At 43.2% G+C, this 20,938-nt stretch overlaps 1 protein-coding gene across 1 annotated transcript; it reads right to left on the reverse strand.

The window, feature by feature from the left end:
* Nucleotides 1-312: 312 nt before the first annotated feature.
* On the reverse strand, nt 313-17,024 carry LOC124018353 (G-protein coupled receptor 26-like). The gene is made up of 3 exons (XM_046333628.1): nt 16,252-17,024; nt 6,169-6,282; nt 313-562 (listed from the first exon to the last, which is right to left on the reverse strand). Exons 1-3 carry the CDS (start codon nt 16,917-16,919, stop codon nt 313-315), a joined length of 1,032 nt encoding a protein of 343 aa, XP_046189584.1. The 5' UTR covers nt 16,920-17,024.
* Between the last annotated feature and the right edge of the window lie 3,914 nt (nt 17,025-20,938).

Raw genomic sequence — 20,938 nt, forward strand, 5'->3', positions numbered from 1 at the left:
TGACTTGTAACTTTATATTCTCATATAGACTATTAGACAATAACTGTACCACATACATCAGACTGAACATAGAGTATCAACCCTTAGAGAATAACACAACCCCCTTCCTCAGTCTGAACATAGAGTATCAACCCTTAGAGAATAACACAACCCCCGGCCTCAGTCTGAACATAGAGTATCAACCCTTAGAGAATAACACAACCCCCTTCCTCAGTCTGAACATAGAGTATCAACCCTTAGACAGCAACACAACCCCCTTCCTCAGTCTGAACATAGAGTATCAACCCTTAGACAGTAACACAACCCCCGGCCTCAGTCTGCTGCAGTCTGGACTGTGTTGTTCCTCCCCCTAGTCTCATGGTTGTGATGGTGAGCTGGTCCAGATGCATTCATAGAGCTGGGCTTCAGCAGCCTGTTGATGATGTCACCACACGTCTTCTTGTACTGGTTACGGAGCAGGGAGTAGACGAAGGGGTCGCAGGCCGCCTTGCTGTAGGCCAGGCACTTGGAGACCAGTCCCCAGCGGTGGTCGATAGGCACGGACGGAAATAACTCCACTATCCTATACAGGATCGGGAAAGAGGGATGGGAGAGAGAGGGAGGAGAGGGAGAGAGGGGAGGAGAGGGTGAGAGTGGAGGAGAGGGAGGGAGGAGAGGGAGAGAGTGGAGGAGAGGGAGAGAGGAGAGGGGAGGAGAGGGAGAGAGGAGAGGGGAGGAGAGGGAGAGAGTGGAGGAGAGGGAGGGAGTGTAGGGGAGGGAGAGAGGGGAGGAGACGGAGAAAGGAGAGGGGAGGAGAGGGAGAGAGGGGAGGAGAGGGAGAGAGAGAGGGGAGGAGAGGGAGAGAGGGGAGGAGAGGGAGAGAGGGGAGGAGAGGGAGAGGGAGAGAGGGGAGGAGAGGGGGAGAGGAATGTGTTAGATATCTATGGATGTCAAAGTGCAACATTCTAATTGTCATCCCACAACTACAGAAGAGGTCAGAGGTCTTTGAATCGAGCACTTAGATATTTATCTTCCATTTGAAGATGCCTGGGTATATTGTGCCTTTCTGTTGTCCTGAAAGTCAACAGCACAGTAAGTTACCAAAACACAGCAGGGATACGTTACTGTAGACCGAATTAACGTGCAATATCAAATGTGGCTGGCTGTCAAAAGTACACCAAAACAAATGGTTCTGTTTCTTTATGAGCCTGTCTTCCAACCACCCTGAGAAATCATTTCCTCATTTTTCTTCACAAACACTTCCACATGTTATTATGGCTGCCAGGTGGTATAGATCCTGTTGATCCTTGTTATTATGGCTGGCAGGTGGTATAGATCCTGTTGATCCTTGTTATTATGGCTGCCAGGTGGTATAGATCCTGTTGATCCTTGTTATTATGGCTGCCAGGTGGTATAGATCCTGTTGATCCTTGTTATTATGGCTGCCAGGTGGTATAGATCCTGTTGATCCTTGTTATTATGGCTGGCTGCCAGGTGGTATAGATCCTGTTGATCCTTGTTATTATGGCTGCCAGGTGGTATAGATCCTGTTGATCCTTGTTATTATGGCTGCCAGGTGGTATAGATCCTGTTGATCCTTGTTATTATGGCTGCCAGGTGGTATAGATCCTGTTGATCCTTGTTATTATGGCTGGCTGGCAGGTGGTATAGATCCTGTTGATCCTTGTTATTATGGCTGGCTGGCAGGTGGTATAGATCCTGTTGATCCTTGTTATTATGGCTGCCAGGTGGTATAGATCCTGTTGGTCCTTGTTATTATGGCTGCCAGGTGGTATAGATCCTGTTGATCCTTGTTATTATGGCTGGCTGCCAGGTGGTATAGATCCTGTTGATCCTTGTTATTATGGCTGGCAGGTGGTATAGATCCTGTTGATCCTTGTTATTATGGCTGCCAGGTGGTATAGATCCTGTTGATCCTTGTTATTATGGCTGCCAGGTGGTATAGATCCTGTTGATCCTTGTTATTATGGCTGCCAGGTGGTATAGATCCTGTTGATCCTTGTTATTATGGCTGACAGGTGGTATAGATCCTGTTGATCCTTGTTATTATGGCTGCCAGGTGGTATAGATCCTGTTGATCCTTGTTATTATGGCTGCCAGGTGGTATATATCCTGTTGATCCTTGTTATTATGGCTGGCTGCCAGGTGGTATAGATCCTGTTTATCCTTGTTATTATGGCTGCCAGGTGGTATAGATCCTGTTGATCCTTGTTATTATGGCTGGCAGGTGGTATAGATCCATCCCGTTGATCCTTGTTATTATGGCTGGCAGGTGGTATAGATCCTGTTGATCCTTGTTATTATGGCTGGCAGGTGGTATAGATCCTGTTGATCCTTGTTATTATGGCTGGGTGCCAGGTGGTATAGATCCTGTTGATCCTTGTCATTACTGCTGGCAGTTGGTATAGATCCTGTTTATCCTTGTTATTATGGCTGGCTGGTGGTATAGATCCTGTTGATCCTTGTTATTATGGCTGGCTGGTGGTATAGATCCTGTTGTTCCTTGTTATTATGGCTGGCTGGCAGGTGGTATAGATCCTGTTGATCCTTGTTAATATGGCTGGCTGGCTGGTGGTATAGATCCTGTTGATCCTTGTTAATATGGCTGCCAGGTGGTATAGATCCTGTTGATCCTTGTTATTATGGCTGCCAGGTGGTATAGATCCTGTTGATCCTTGTTATTATGGCTGGCAGGTGGGATAGATCCTGTTTATCCTTGTTATTATGGCTGGCAGGTGGTATAGATCCTGTTGATCCTTGTTATTATGGCTGGCTGGTGGTATAGATCCTGTTGATCCTTGTTATTATGGCTGGCTGGCAGGTGGTATAGATCCTGTTGATCCTTGTTAATATGGCTGGCTGGCTGGTGGTATAGATCCTGTTGATCCTTGTTAATATGGCTGCCAGGTGGTATAGATCCTGTTGATCCTTGTTATTATGGCTGGCTGGTGGTATAGATCCTGTTGATCCTTGTTATTATGGCTGGCTGGCAGGTGGTATAGATCCTGTTGATCCTTGTTAATATGGCTGGCTGGCTGGTGGTATAGATCCTGTTGATCCTTGTTAATATGGCTGCCAGGTGGTATAGATCCTGTTGATCCTTGTTATTATGGCTGCCAGGTGGTATAGATCCTGTTGATCCTTGTTATTATGGCTGGCTGGCTGGTGGTATAGATCCTGTTGATCCTTGTTATTATGGCTGGCAGGTGGTATAGATCCTGTTGATCCTTGTTATTATGGCTGGCAGGTGGTATAGATCCTGTTGATCCTTGTTATTATGGCTGGCTGGCTGGCAGGTGGTATAGATCCGGTTGATCCTTGTTATTATGGCTGGCAGGTGGTATAGATCCTGTTGATCCTTGTTATTATGGCTGGCAGGTAGTATAGATCCTGTTGGTCCTTGTTATTATGGCTGGCAGGTGGTATAGATCCTGTTGATCCTTGTTATTATGGCTGGCAGGTGGTATAGATCCTGTTGATCCTTGTTATTATGGCTGGGTGCCAGGTGGTATAGATCCTGTTGATCCTTGTTATTACTGCTGGCAGTTGGTATAGATCCTGTTTATCCTTGTTATTATGGCTGGCTGGTGGTATAGATCCTGTTGATCCTTGTTATTATGGCTGGCAGGTGGGATAGATCCTGTTTATCCTTGTTATTATGGCTGGCAGGTGGTATAGATCCTGTTGATCCTTGTTATTATGGCTGGCTGGTGGTATAGATCCTGTTGATCCTTGTTATTATGGCTGGCTGGCAGGTGGTATAGATCCTGTTGATCCTTGTTAATATGGCTGGCTGGCTGGTGGTATAGATCCTGTTGATCCTTGTTATTATGGCTGGCAGGTGGGATAGATCCTGTTTATCCCTGTTATTATGGCTGGCAGGTGGTATAGATCCTGTTGATCCTTGTTATTATGGCTGGCAGGTGGTATAGATCCTGTTGATCCTTGTTATTATGGCTGCCAGGTGGTATAGATCCTGTTGATCCTTGTTATTATGGCTGGCAGGTGGAATAGATCCTGTTGATCCTTGTTATTATGGCTGGCTGCCAGGTAATATAGATCCTGTTGATCCTTGTTATTATGGCTGGCAGGTGGTATAGATCCTGTTGATCCTTGTTATTATGGCTGGCAGGTGGTATAGATCATGTTGATCCTTGTTATTATGGCTGGCAGGTGGTAAAGATCCTGTTGATCCTTGTTATTATGGCTGGCTGGCAGGTGGTATAGATCCTGTTGATCCTTGTTATTATGGCTGGCTGGCAGGTGGTATAGATCCTGTTGATCCTTGTTATTATGGCTGGCAGGTGGTATAGATCCTGTTGATCCTTGTTATTATGGCTGGGTGCCAGGTGGTATAGATCCTGTTGATCCTTGTTATTATGGCTGGCTGGCAGGTGGTATAGATCCTGTTGATCCTTGTTATTAAGGCTGCCAGGTGGTATAGATCCTGTTGATCCTTGTTATTATGGCTGGCTGCCAGGTGGTATAGATCCTGTTCATCCTTGTTATTATGGCTGGCAGGTGGTATAGATCCTGTTGATCCTTGTTATTATGGCTGGCAGGTGGTATAGATCCTGTTGATCCTTGTTATTATGGCTGGCAGGTGGGATAGATCCTGTTTATCCCTGTTATTATGGCTGGCAGGTGGTATAGATCCTGTTGATCCTTGTTATTATGGCTGGCTGGCTGGTGGTATAGATCCTGTTGATCCTTGTTATTATGGCTGGCAGGTGGTATAGATCCTGTTGATCCTTGTTATTATGGCTGGCAGGTGGTATAGATCCTGTTGATCCTTGTTATTATGGCTGGCAGGTGGGATAGATCCTGTTTATCCCTGTTATTATGGCTGGCAGGTGGTATAGATCCTGTTGATCCTTGTTATTATGGCTGGCTGGCTGGTGGTATAGATCCTGTTGATCCTTGTTATTATGGCTGGCAGGTGGTATAGATCCTGTTGATCCTTGTTATTATGGCTGGCAGGTGGTATAGATCCTGTTGATCCTTGTTATTATGGCTGGCTGGCTGGCAGGTGGTATAGATCCGGTTGATCCTTGTTATTATGGCTGGCAGGTGGTATAGATCCTGTTGATCCTTGTTATTATGGCTGGCAGGTGGTATAGATCCTGTTGATCCTTGTTATTATGGCTGGCAGGTGGTATAGATCCTGTTGATCCTTGTTATTATGGCTGGCAGGTGGTATAGATCCTGTTGATCCTTGTTATTATGGCTGCCAGGTGGTATAGATCCTGTTGATCCTTGTTATTACTGCTGGCAGTTGGTATAGATCCTGTTTATCCTTGTTATTATGGCTGGCTGGTGGTATAGATCCTGTTGATCCTTGTTATTATGGCTAGCTGGTGGTATAGATCCTGTTGATCCTTGTTATTATTGCTGGCTGGCAGGTGGTATAGATCCTGTTGATCCTTGTTAATATGGCTGTCTGGCTGGTGGTATAGATCCTGTTGATCCTTGTTAATATGGCTGCCAGGTGGTATAGATCCTGTTGATCCTTGTTATTATGGCTGCCAGGTGGTATAGATCCTGTTGATCCTTGTTATTATGGCTGGCAGGTGGTATAGATCCTGTTGATCCTTGTTATTATGGCTGCCAGGTGGTATAGATCCTGTTGATCCTTGTTATTATGGCTGGCAGGTGGTATAGATCCATCCCGTTGATCCTTGTTATTATGGCTGGCAGGTGGTATAGATTCTGTTGATCCTTGTTATTATGGCTGGCAGGTGGTATAGATCCTGTTGATCCTTGTTATTATGGCTGCCAGGTGGTATAGATCCTGTTGATCCTTGTTATTATGGCTGGCAGGTGGTATAGATCCATCCCGTTGATCCTTGTTATTATGGCTGGCAGGTGGTATAGATCCTGTTGATCCTTGTTATTATGGCTGGCTGGCTGGCAGGTGGTATAGATCCTGTTGATCCTTGTTATTATGGCTGGCAGGTGGTATAGATCCTGTTGATCCTTGTTATTATGGCTGCCAGGTGGTATAGATCCTGTTGATCCTTGTTATTATGGCTGGCTTCCTGTTTGGTGATCCTGTTGAACCTAGTTATTAATATCATCTAATGTACTCTTGTAAAGATATCAGGGACATCTCATCTAATGTTCTCTTGTAAAGATATCTCTCTCTTCCCCTCCCCTCTTTCTACCTACCTGGTGATGACGTAGGGAGCAAAGCAGACCATGAATGTGCCGATGAAGGTACTGATCTTCCTGGTTGCTCTCTGTCTCCTCCTCTTCTGCTCCTCCAGACAACGCTCTCGAACACTGATCAGGGAAATATGTGGTTACACTTTATTTGACACACGTCTTCATGACATGAACATGATTATGTTCTTAGACCTAAAATCAGGTGCCATGAGGTGCCATGAGGTGCCATGAGGTGCCATGAGGTGCCAAGAGGTGTCACGAGGTGCCATGAGGTGCCACGAGGTGCCACGAGGTGCCACGAGGTACCACGAGGTGTCACGAGGTGCCACGAGGTGTCACGAGGTGCCACGAGGTGCCACGAGGTGCCATGAGGTGGAGGTGTCATGAGGTGTCATGAGGTGCCACGAGGTACCATGAAGTGTCATGAGATGCCATGTGTTGTGCTGAAGTGACATGAGGTGCCATTATGTGTCATTAGGTTTCATTAGGTGCCATGAGGTGCCATGAGGTGCCATTGGTTGTCATGAGGTGTCATTGTTTCATGAGGTGTCATTATGTTTCATGAGGTGCCATGAGGTGCCATGAGGTGCCAATAGGTGTCATGATGTGCCATGAGGTGCCATTGGTTGTCATGAGGTGTCATTTTGTTTCATGAGGTGCCATGAGGTGCCATGAGGTGTCATTAGGTGTCATTAGGTGCCATGAGGTGCCATGAGGTGCCATTAGGTGCCATTAGGTGCCATGAGGTGCCATGAGGTGTCATTAGGTGTGCTGAAGTGACATGAGGTGTCATTATGTTTCATGAGGTGCCATGAGGTGTCATGAGGTGCCACGAGGTACCATGAGGTGTCACGAGGTGCCACGAGGTGCCACGAGGTGCCACGAGGTTCCATGAGGTGGAGGTGTCACGAGGTGTCACGAGGTGCCACGAGGTGCCACGAGGTGTCACGAGGTGCCACGAGGTGCCACGGGGTTCCATGAGGTGGAGGTGCCACGAGGTACCATGAGGTGTCACGAGGTGCCACGAGGTGCCACGAGGTGTCACGAGGTTCCATGAGGTGGAGCAGTCACGAGGTGCCACGAGGTGGAGGTGTCACGAGGTTCCATGAGGTGCCACGAGGTGGAGGTGTCACGAGGTTCCATGAGGTGCCACGAGGTGCCACGAGCTGCCACGAGGTGTCACGAGGTTCCATGAGGTGGAGCAGTCACGAGGTGCCATGAGGTGGAGGTGTCACGAGGTTCCATGAGGTGCCACGAGGTGCCACGAGGTGGAGGTGTCACGAGGTTCCATGAGGTGCCACGAGGTGCCACGAGCTGCCATGAGATGTGCTGAAGTGACATGAGGTGCCACGAGGTTCCATGAGGTGGAGGTGTGACGAGGTTCCATGAGGTGGAGGTGTCACGAGGTGCCAGGAGGTGGAGGTGTCACGAGGTGCCACGAGGTGGAGGTGTCACGAGGTTCCATGAGGTGCCACGAGGTGCCACGAGCTGCCATGAGGTGTGCTGAAGTGACATGAGGTGCCACGAGGTTCCATGAGGTGGAGGTGTGACGAGGTTCCATGAGGTGGAGGTGTCACGAGGTGCCACGAGGTGGAGGTGTCACGAGGTGCCACGAGGTGGAGGTGTCACGAGGTGGAGGTGTCACGAGGTGCCACGAGGTGGAGGTGTCACGAGGTGGAGGTGCCAGGAGGTGGAGGTGTCACGAGGTGCCACGAGGTGGAGGTGTCACGAGGTTCCATGAGGTGCCACGAGGTGGCACGAGCTGCCATGAGGTGTGCTGAAGTGACATGAGGTGCCATTACGTGTCATTAGGTTTCATTTGTTGCTATGAGGTTTCATGTGGTGTCATTGTTTCATGAGGTGTCATTATGTTTCATGAGGTGCCATGAGATGCCATGAGATGCCATTGGTTGTCATGAGGTGTCATTTTGTTTCATGAGGTGCCATGAGGTGCCATGAGGTGCCATTGGTTGTCATGAGGTGTCATTATGTTTCATGAGGTGCCATGAGGTGCCATGAGGTGTCATTAGGTGTCATGAGGTGCCATGAGGTGCCATGAGGTGCCATGAGGTGCCATGAGGTGCCATTAGGTGTCATTAGGTGCCATGAGGTGCCATGAGGTGCCATGAGGTGCCATGAGGTGTCATTAGGTGTCATTAGGTGCCATGAGGTGCCATGAGGTGCCATTAGGTGCCATGAGGTGCCATGAGGTGCCATTAGGTGCCATGAGGTGCCATGAGGTGCCATGAGGTGGAGGTGTCACGAGGTTCCATGAGGTGCCACGAGGTGCCACGAGCTGCCATGAGGTGTGCTGAAGTGACATGAGGTGCCACGAGGTTCCATGAGGTGGAGGTGTGACGAGGTGCCACGAGGTGGAGGTGTGACGAGGTGCCATGAGGTGGAGGTGTGACGAGGTTCCATGAGGTGGAGGTGTCACGAGGTGCCACGAGGTGGAGGTGTCACGAGGTGCCACGAGGTGGAGGTGTCACGAGGTGGAGGTGTCACGAGGTGCCACGAGGTGGAGGTGTCACGAGGTGGAGGTATCACGAGGTTCCATGAGGTGGAGGTGTCACGAGGTTCCATGAGGTGGAGGTGTCATGAGGTGTCATGAGATGCCACGAGGTGCCATTAGGTGTCATTAGGTGCCATGAGGTGGAGGTGTCACGAGGTGGAGGTGTCACGAGGTTCCATGAGGTGGAGGTGTCACGAGGTTCCATGAGGTGGAGGTGTCATGAGGTGGCACGAGCTGCCATGAGGTGTGCTGAAGTGACATGAGGTGCCATTACGTGTCATTAGGTTTCATTTGTTGCTATGAGGTTTCATGTGGTGTCATTGTTTCATGAGGTGTCATTATGTTTCATGAGGTGCCATGAGATGCCATGAGATGCCATTGGTTGTCATGAGGTGTCATTTTGTTTCATGAGGTGCCATGAGGTGCCATGAGGTGCCATGAGGTGCCATTGGTTGTCATGAGGTGTCATTATGTTTCATGAGGTGCCATGAGGTGTCATTAGGTGTCATTAGGTGCCATGAGGTGCCATGAGGTGCCATGAGGTGCCATGAGGTGCCATGAGGTGCCATTAGGTGCCATGAGGTGCCATGAGGTGCCATGAGGTGTCATTAGGTGTCATGAGGTGCCATGAGGTGCCATGAGGTGCCATGAGGTGCCATTAGGTGCCATGAGGTGCCATGAGGTGCCATGAGGTGTCATTAGGTGCCATGAGGTGCCATGAGGTGCCATGAGGTGTCATTAGGTGTGCTGAAGTGCCAATAGGTGCCATGAGGTGCTATGAGGTGCCATGAGGTGCCATTAGGTGTCATTAGGTGTGCTGAAGTGCCAATAGGTGCCATGAGGTGCTATGAGGTGCTATGAGGTGCCATGAGGTGCCATGAGGTGCCATGAGGTGCTATGAGGTGCTATGAGGTGTCATGAGATGCCATGAGGTGCTATGAGGTGCTATGAGGTACCATGAGGTGTTATGAGGTGTCATGAGGTGCTATGAGGAGCCATGAGGTGCCATGAGGTGCTATGAGGTGCTATGAGGTGCCATGAGGTGCCATGAGGTGTTATGAGGTGCTATGAGGTGCCATGAGGTGCCATGAGGTGTTATGAGGTGCTATGAGGTGCCATGAGGTGCCATGAGGTGTTATGAGGTGCCATTAAATGCCATGAGTTGTCATTATGTGTCATTAGGTGTGCTTAGGTGTGCTGTAATGACACGAGGTGTCATTAGGTGTGATTAGCTGTGCTGAAGATAGAATAGAACACAGTAAAACATAATGGATTAGAACACAATAGAATAGAACACAACAGAATAAAACACAACAGAATAGAACACAATAGAATAGAACACACCAGAATTGAACACAATAGAATAGAACACAATAGAACACAATAGAGCACAGTAGAATAGAACACAATAGAACACAATAGAATAGAACACACCAGAATTTAACACAATATCACACAGTAGAATAGAACACAATAGAACACAATAGAGCACAGTGGAATAGAACACAACAGAATAGACTCAACAGAACACAACACAATAGAACACAATAGACCACAGTAGAACACAACACAATAGAACACAATGGAATAGAATGCAATAGAACACAACAGAAAATAACGCAATAAAACACAACACAATATAATAGAACATAATAGAACATAACGCAACACCATATAACACAATAGAACACAACACAACACCATATAACACAATAGAACACAATATAACACAACACAATATCATAGAACACAATAGAACACAATATAATAGAACACAACACCATATAACACAATAGAACACAATATAACACAACACAATATCATAGAACACAATATAACACAACACAACATAATAGAACACAATAGAACACAATATAATAGAACACAACACCATATAACACAATAGAACACAACACAACACCATTTAACACAATAGAACACAATATGATAAAACACAATATAACACAACACAATATCATGGAACACAATATAACACAACACAATATAATAGAACACAATAGAACACAACAGAATATAACACAACAGAATATAACACAACACAATATCATAGAACACAACAGTAGAGAACACAACACAATATAACACAACAGAATATAACACAACACAATATCATAGAACACAACAGTAGAGAACACAACACAATATAACACAACAGAATATAACACAACACAATATCATAGAACACAACAGTAGAGAACACAACACAATAGAATATAACACAACAGTAGAGAACACAACAGAATATAATATAATAGAATATAACACAACACAATAGAACACAACAGAATAAACACAATAGAATATAACACAACAGTAGAGAACACAACAGAATATAATATAATAGAATATAACACAACACAATAGAACACAACAGAATAAACACAATAGAATATAACACAACACAATAGAACACAACAGAATATAATATAATAGAACACAACAGTAGAGAACACAACACAATAGAACACAACAGAATAGAACACAACAGTAGAGAACACAACACAATAGAACACAACAGAATAGAACACAACACAATATAATAGAACACAATAGAAGAGAACACAACACAATAGAACACAACAGAATAGAACACAACAGTAGAGAACACAACATAGAGAACACAACACAATAGAACACAACAGAATAAACACAATAGAATATAACGCAACACCATATAACACAATAGAACACAACACAACACCATATAACACAATAGAACACAATATAACACAACACAATATCATAGAACACAATATAACACAACACAACATAATAGAACACAATAGAACACAATATAATAGAACACAACACCATATAACACAATAGAACACAACACAACACCATTTAACACAATAGAACACAATATGATAAAACACAATATAACACAACACAATATCATGGAACACAATATAACACAACACACCATATAATAGAACACAATAGAACACAACAGAATATAACACAACAGAATATAACACAACACAATATAATAGAACACAACAGTAGAACACAACACAATATAACACAACAGAATATAACACAACACAATATCATAGAACACAACAGTAGAGAACACAACACAATATAACACAACAGAATATAACACAACACAATATCATAGAACACAACAGTAGAGAACACAACACAATATAACACAACAGAATATAACACAACACAATATCATAGAACACAATATAACACAACACAACATAATAGAACACAATAGAACACAACACAATATAATAGAACACAACAGTAGAGAACACAACACAATAGAACACAACAGAATAAACACAATAGAATATAACACAACACAATAGAACACAACAGAATATAATATAATAGAACACAACAGTAGAGAACACAACACAATAGAACACAACAGAATATAATATAATAGAACACAACAGTAGAGAACACAACACAATAGAACACAACAGAATAGAACACAACAGTAGAGAACACAACACAATAGAACACAACAGAATAGAACACAACACAATATAATAGAACACAACAGTAGAGAACACAACACAATAGAACACAACAGAATAGAACACAACACAATAGAACACAACAGAATAGAACACAACACAATAGAACACAACAGTAGAGAACACAACACAATAGAACACAACAGAATAGAACACAACAGTAGAGAACACAACACAATAGAACACAACAGAATAGAACACAACAGTAGAGAACACAACACAATAGAACACAACAGAATAAACACAATAGAATATAACACAACACAATAGAACACAACAGAATATAATATAATAGAACACAACAGTAGAGAACACAACACAATAGAACACAACAGAATAGAACACAACACAATAGAACACAACAGAATATAACACAACAGAATAGAACACAACACAATATAATAGAACACAACAGTAGAGAACACAACACAATAGAACACAACAGAATAGAACACAACACAATAGAACACAACAGAATAGAACACAACACAATAGAACACAACAGAATAGAACACAACAGAATAGAACACAACAGAATAGAACACAACACAATAGAACACAACAGAATAGAACACAACAGAATAGAACACAACACAATAGAACACAACAGAATAGAACACAACAGAATAGAACACAACAGAATAGAACACAACAGAATAGAACACAACAGAATAGAACACAACAGAATAGAACACAACAGAATAGAACACAACAGAATAGAACACAACAGAATATAACACAACAGAATAGAACACAATAGAACACAATATAATAGAACACAACACCATATAACACAATAGAACACAACACAACACCATTTAACACAATAGAACACAATATGATAAAACACAATATAACACAACACAATATCATGGAACACAATATAACACAACACAATATAATAGAACACAATAGAACACAACAGAATATAACACAACAGAATATAACACAACACAATATCATAGAACACAACAGTAGAGAACACAACACAATATAACACAACAGAATATAACACAACACAATATCATAGAACACAACAGTAGAGAACACAACACAATATAACACAACAGAATATAACACAACACAATATCATAGAACACAATATAACACAACACAACATAATAGAACACAATAGAACACAACACAATATAATAGAACACAACAGTAGAGAACACAACACAATAGAACACAACAGAATAAACACAATAGAATATAACACAACACAATAGAACACAACAGAATATAATATAATAGAATATAACACAACACAATAGAACACAACAGAATAAACACAATAGAATATAACACAACACAATAGAACACAACAGAATATAATATAATAGAACACAACAGTAGAGAACACAACACAATAGAACACAACAGAATAGAACACAACAGTAGAGAACACAACACAATAGAACACAACAGAATAGAACACAACACAATATAATAGAACACAACAGTAGAGAACACAACACAATAGAACACAACAGAATAGAACACAACAGTAGAGAACACAACAGTAGAGAACACAACACAATAGAACACAACAGAATAAACACAATAGAATATAACGCAACACCATATAACACAATAGAACACAACACAACACCATATAACACAATAGAACACAATATAACACAACACAATATCATAGAACACAATATAACACAACACAACATAATAGAACACAATAGAACACAATATAATAGAACACAACACCATATAACACAATAGAACACAACACAACACCATATAACACAATAGAACACAATATGATAAAACACAATATAACACAACACAATATCATAGAACACAATATAACACAACACAACATAATAGAACACAATAGAACACAATATAATAGAACACAACACCATATAACACAATAGAACACAACACAACACCATTTAACACAATAGAACACAATATGATAAAACACAATATAACACAACACAATATCATGGAACACAATATAACACAACACAATATAATAGAACACAATAGAACACAACAGAATATAACACAACAGAATATAACACAACACAATATAATAGAACACAACAGAATATAACACAACAGAATATAACACAACACAATATAATAGAACACAACAGTAGAGAACACAACACAATATAACACAACAGAATATAACACAACACAATATCATAGAACACAACAGTAGAGAACACAACACAATATAACACAACAGAATATAACACAACACAATATCATAGAACACAACAGTAGAGAACACAACACAATATAACACAACAGAATATAACACAACACAATATCATAGAACACAATATAACACAACACAACATAATAGAACACAATAGAACACAACACAATATAATAGAACACAACAGTAGAGAACACAACACAATAGAACACAACAGAATAAACACAATAGAATATAACACAACACAATAGAACACAACAGAATATAATATAATAGAACACAACAGTAGAGAACACAACACAATAGAACACAACAGAATAGAACACAACACAGAGAACACAACACAATAGAACACAACAGTAGAGAACACAACACAATATAACACAACAGAATAGAACAGAACACAATATAACACAACACAACATAATAGAACACAACACAATAGAACACAACAGAATAGAACACAACACAATAGAACACAACAGAATAGAACACAACACAATAGAACACAACAGTAGAGAACACAACACAATAGAACACAACAGAATAGAACACAACAGTAGAGAACACAACACAATAGAACACAACAGAATAGAACACAACAGTAGAGAACACAACACAATAGAACACAACAGAATAAACACAATAGAATATAACACAACACAATAGAACACAACAGAATATAATATAATAGAACACAACAGTAGAGAACACAACACAATAGAACACAACAGAATAGAACACAACAGAATAGAACACAACAGTAGAGAACACAACACAATAGAACACAACAGAATAAACACAATAGAATATAACACAACACAATAGAACACAACAGAATATAATATAATAGAACACAACAGTAGAGAACACAACACAATAGAACACAACAGAATAGAACACAACAGTAGAGAACACAACACAATAGAACACAACAGAATAGAACACAACACAATATAATAGAACACAACAGTAGAGAACACAACACAATATAACACAACAGAATAGAACACAACACAATAGAACACAACAGAATAGAACACAACTCAATAGAACACAACAGAATAGAACACAACAGAATAGAACACAACAGAATAGAACACAACACAATAGAACACAACACAATAGAACACAACAGAATAGAACACAACACAATAGAACACAACAGAATAGAACACAACAGAATAGAACACAACAGAATAGAACACAACAGAATAGAACACAACAGAATAGAACACAACAGAATAGAACACAACAGAATAGAACACAACAGAATAGAACACAACACAATAGAACACAACAGAATAGAACACAACACAATAGAACACAACAGAATAGAACACAACAGAATAGAACGCAACACAATAGAACACAACAGATCATAATAGAATAAAGACATGTCCCATGATGCATTGTTCTGGTTTCAACATGAATTCAAAACAATTGTGAGTTGGAGTAAGGTGAGTTGGAGTAAAGTGAGTTGGAGTAAGGTGAGTTGGAGTAAGGTGAGTTGGAGTAAGGTGAGTTGGAGTAAGGTGAGTTGGAGTAAGGTGAGTTGGAGTAAGGTGAGTTGGAGTAAGGTGAGTTGGAGTAAGGTGAGTTGGAGTAAGGTGAGTTGGAGTAAGGTCCGTTGGAGTAAGGTGAGTTGGAGTAAGGTGAGTTGGAGTAAGGTGAGTTGGAGTAAGGCGAGCTGGAGTAAGGTGAGTTGGAGTAAGGCGAGCTGGAGTAAGGTGAGTTGGAGTAAGGTGAGTTGGAGTAAGGCGAGCTGGAGTAAGGTGAGTTGGAGTAAGGTGAGTTGGAGTAAGGTGAGTTGGAGTAAGGTGAGTTGGAGTAAGGTGCACAGAGAGAAATGCAACTCAAAGACCTCCTCTTACCTTGGGTGAATATCCACAAGCAGCACTAGAGTTTGCATTGTGATAACGTCTATCCGTCTACAGTGGAACCTTGCCACCTTCAGCACTTTCAGGTACGTGACGCACAGGACGAGAAAGGACAGGAGAAAGGTGAGGGAGTGAAACACCACAGTAAACACAACAAACGGAGTCTGACTGTTCTCCGTCACGTCGGAGAGCGTGCACGACGCGTAGAGCGGACGGTATCCCACCCACGAGAGGCAAGCAGCCGCCGTCGAAAAAGACAGAGAATGTATCCACGTGTATCCGAGCACGAGCGCGGCATCTCTATGTCGTATTCTAGAATGGTACCTCAACGGGAACACGACAGCGATCCACCTGTCGATGCTCAGAGCGGCCATGCTCAACATCGAATTAGTCGTTAAAAACGTCTCCGAGAAGCCGACCGACTGACAGAAAGCGTCACTTCCGGGCTGACCCTCGTTGACGAGACCCACCAGAGTTAGAGGCATGTTGGAAACGGTCAGTAACAAGTTACAAAAAGTGAGGTTGAGGATGAACACACAGGGCACTTGCTTCCTGATCTGTGGGTTGTACAGAAAGCAGATCAGCACCACGGCGTTGGACAGCAACGACACTACGATAATGACTAGCATCAAGACGGCGAGAAGCACCTCCACAGCGGCCATGGTGTGTGTCCCAGTCACTTATTATAAATCTGCTTTTTGGTAATGATTATGTCCAGATCCAGCCACCGTATGTGGTTATGGAATAAAGGCATGGTGTTAGCTGGAAGACTCACTCCGTAACCACATCCAGACATTCCCGGTTATATCCCTCTCCTGTGGAGCGCAACCGTGTCTCTCCTCTGACTCGTTGTCCTCAGACTTCTACTGCAGGAACCAGCAGAGGGGACGGTGAAGTCCATCAAGTTAGGAGGATTCAAAACATAACGAGAGAGAGGCAAGTAAACTCCCCCGTTTACGACTAAGTGCAAAGAAACGCCAGCTGTCAGGCGCTGTGCCAATATGCCCGTGTCTCTGCAGTGGTGTTATCTTCTGTGACGCTGCTCTCTCAAGACAGCTCCTCTCTCTCTCTCTCTCTCTCGCTCTCTCTCTCTCTCTCTCTCTCTCTCTCTTACTCTCTCTCTCTCTCTCTCTCTCTCTCTCTCTCTCTCTCTCTCTCTCTCTCTGTATCTCTCTCTCTCTCTCTCTCTCTCTCTCTCTCTCTCTCTTCAGAATAGACTGAGGGGGATGTAGATCTCCTCTCTCTCTCTTTCTCTCTCTCTCTCTCTCTCTCTCTTACTCTCTCTCTCTCTCTCTCTCTCTCTCTGTATCTCTCTCTCTCTCTCTCGCTCTCTCTCTCTCTCTTCAGAATAGACTGAGGGGGATGTAGATCTCCTCTCTCTCTCTTTCTCTCTCTCTCTCTCTCTCTCTCTCTCTCTCTCTCTCTCTCTCTCTCTCTCTCTCTCTCTCTCTGTATCTCTCTCTGTATCTCTCTCACTCGCTCTCTATCTCTTCAGAATAGACTGAGTGGGAGGTAGATCTCCTCTCTCTCTCTTCAGAATAGACTGAGTGGGAGGTAGATCTCTCTCTCTCTCTCTTCAGAATAGACTGAGTGGGAGGTAGATCTCATCTCTCTCTCTCTTCAGAATAGACTGAGGGGGAGGTAGATCTCCTCTCTCTCTCTTCAGAATAGACTGAGTGGGAGGTAGATCTCCTCTCTCTCTCTCTCTTCAGAATAGACTGAGTGGGAGGTAGATCTCCTCTCTCTCTCTTCAGAATAGACTGAGTGGGAGGTAGATCTCCTCTCTCTCTCTTCAGAATAGACTGAGTGGGAGGTAGATCTCCTCTCTCTTCAGAATAGACTGAGTGGGAGGTAGATCTCCTCTCTCTCTCTTCAGAATAGACTGAGTGGGAGGTAGATCTCCTCTCTCTCTCTCTCTTCAGAATAGACTGAGTGAGAGGTAGATCTCTCTCTCTCTCTTCAGAATAGACTGAGTGGGAGGTAGATCTCTTCTCTCTCTCTCTTCAGAATAGACTGAGTGGGAGGTAGATCTCTTCAGAATAGACTCTCTCTCTTCAGAATAGACTGAGTGGGAGGTAGATCTCTGTCTTCTCTCTCTCTCTGTCTTCAGAATAGACTGAGTGGGAGGTAGATCTCTCTCTCTTCAGAATAGACTGAGTGGGAGATAGATCTCTCTCTCTCTCTCTTCAGAATAAACTGAGTGGGAGGTAGATCTCTCTCTCTCTCAGAATAGACTCTCTCTCTTCAGAATAGACTGAGTGGGAGGTAGATCTCCTCTCTCTCTCTTCAGAATAGACTGAGTGGGAGGTAGATCTCCTCTCTCTCTCTCTGTCTTCAGAATAGACTGAGTGGGAGGTAGATCTCCTCTCTCTTCAGAATAGACTGAGTGGGAGGTAGATCTCAGAATAGACTGAGTGGGAGGTAGATCCTCTCTGTCTTCAGAATAGACTGAGTGGGAGGTAGATCTCTCTCTCTCTCTCAGAATCTGAGTGGGAGGTAGATCTCTCTCTCTCTCTCTCTCTCTTCAGAATAGACTCTAGATCTCTCTCTCTTCAGAATAGACTGAGTGGGAGGTAGATCTCTCTCTCTCTCTCTCTCTTCAGAATAGACTGAGTGGGAGGTAGATCTCCTCTCTCTCTCTTCAGAATAGACTGAGTGGGAGGTAGATCTCGTCTCTCTCTTCAGAATAGACTGAGTGGGAGGTAGATCTCCTCTCTCTCTCTTCAGAATAGACTGAGTGGGAGGTAGATCTCCTCTCTCTCTCTCTTCAGAATAGACTGAGTGGGAAGTAACTCTCCTCTCTCTCTCTTCAGAATAGACTGAGTGGGAGGTAGATCTCCTCTCTCTCTTCAGAATAGACTGAGTGGGAGGTAGATCTCCTCTCTCTCTCTCTCTCTCTCTATCTCTCTCTCTTCAGAATAGACTGAGTGGGAGGTAGATCAGAATAAACTGAGTGGGAGGTAGATCTCTCTCTCTCTCTTCAGAATAGACTGAGTGGGAGGTAGATCTCCTCTCTCTCTCTTCAGAATAGACTGAGTGGGAGGTAGATCTCCTCTCTCTCTCTCTCTCTTCAGAATAGACTGAGTGGGAGGTAGATCTCCTCTCTCTCTCTCTTCAGAATAGACTGAGTGGGAGGTCTCTCTCTTCAGAATAGACATCTCCTCTCTCTCTTCAGAATAGACTGAGTGGGAGGTAGAGATCTCTCTCACTGAGTCTCTCTCTCTTCAGAATAGACTGAGTGGGAGAATAGACTAGATATAGATCTCCTCTCTCTCTCTCTCTCTCTCTTATTCAGAATAGACTGAGTGGGAGGTAGATATCCTCTCTCTTCAGAATAGACTGAGTGGGAGGTAGATCTCTCTCTCTCTCTCTCTCTCTCTCTCTCTCTTCAGAATAGACTGAGTGGGAGGTAGATATCCTCTCTCTCTCTCTCTCTCTTCAGAATAGACTGAGTGGGAGGTAGATATCCTCTCTCTCTCTTTATTCAGAATAGACTGAGTGGGAGGTAGATCTCCTCTCTCTTCAGAATAGACTGAGTGGGAGGTAGATCTCTCTCTCTCTCTCTCTCTCTCTCTCTTCAGAATAGACTGAGTGGGAGGTAGATCTCCTCTCTCTCTCTCTCTCTTCAGAATAGACTGAGTGGGAGGTAGATATCCTCTCTCTTCAGAATAGACTGAGTGAGAGGTAGATCTCCTCTCTCTCTCTTCAGAATAGACTGAGTGGGAGGTAGATCTCTCTCTCTCGCTCTCTCTCTCTCTTCAGAATAGACTGGCACAGACAGACAGAAAACACAGGTATAAATACCCAAGTGGGGAAGATGGGCGACACCGTGGAGGCGGGTCGAGACAAGAAGAAGGTCAGGTGGAACAGAGCAGGATGAGACCCTCTGACTGTTTTAGTAAAGGTCGTTACAGTTCTCTGTTTCAGTAAGTGTCTTTACAGGTCTCTGTTTCACTAAGGGTCTTTACAGTTCTGTTTTAGTAAAGGTCTTTACGGTTCTGTTTCAGTAAGGGTCTTTACAGTTCTCTGTTTCACTAAGGGTCTTTACAGTTCAGTTTTAGTAAAGGTCTTTACGGTTCTGTTTCAGTAAGGGTCTTTACAGTTCTCTGTTTCACTAAGGGTCTTTACAGTTCAGTTTTAGTAAAGGTCTTTACGGTTCTGTTTCAGTAAGGGTCTTTACAGTTCTCTGTTTCAGTAAAGGTCTTTACAGTTCTCTGTTTCAGTAAGGGTCTTTACAGTTGTTCTCTGTTTCACTAAGGGTCTTTACAGTTCTCTGTTTCACTAAGGGTCTTTACAGTTGTTCTCTGTTTCACTAAGGGTCTTTACAGTTGTTCTCTGTTTCACTAAGGGTCTTTACAGTTCTCTGTTTCACTAAGGGTCTTTACAGTTCTCTGTTTCACTAAGGGTCTTTACAGTTCTCTGTTTCACTAAGGGTCTTTACAGTTCTCTGTTTCACTAAGGGTCTTTACAGTTCTCTGTTTCACTAAGGGTCTTTACAGTTGTTCTCTGTTTCACTAAGGGTCTTTACAGTTGTTCTCTGTTTCACTAAGGGTCTTTACAGTTCTCTGTTTCACTAAGGGTCTTTACAGTTCTCTGTTTCACTAAGGGTCTTTACAGTTCTCTGCTTCAGTAAAGGTCTTTACAGTTCTCTGTTTCACTAAGTGTCTTTATAGTTCTGTTT

The sequence above is a fragment of the Oncorhynchus gorbuscha genome, unplaced genomic scaffold (assembly GCF_021184085.1).
Source record: "Oncorhynchus gorbuscha isolate QuinsamMale2020 ecotype Even-year unplaced genomic scaffold, OgorEven_v1.0 Un_scaffold_487, whole genome shotgun sequence".
Classification (NCBI taxonomy): domain Eukaryota; kingdom Metazoa; phylum Chordata; class Actinopteri; order Salmoniformes; family Salmonidae; genus Oncorhynchus; species Oncorhynchus gorbuscha.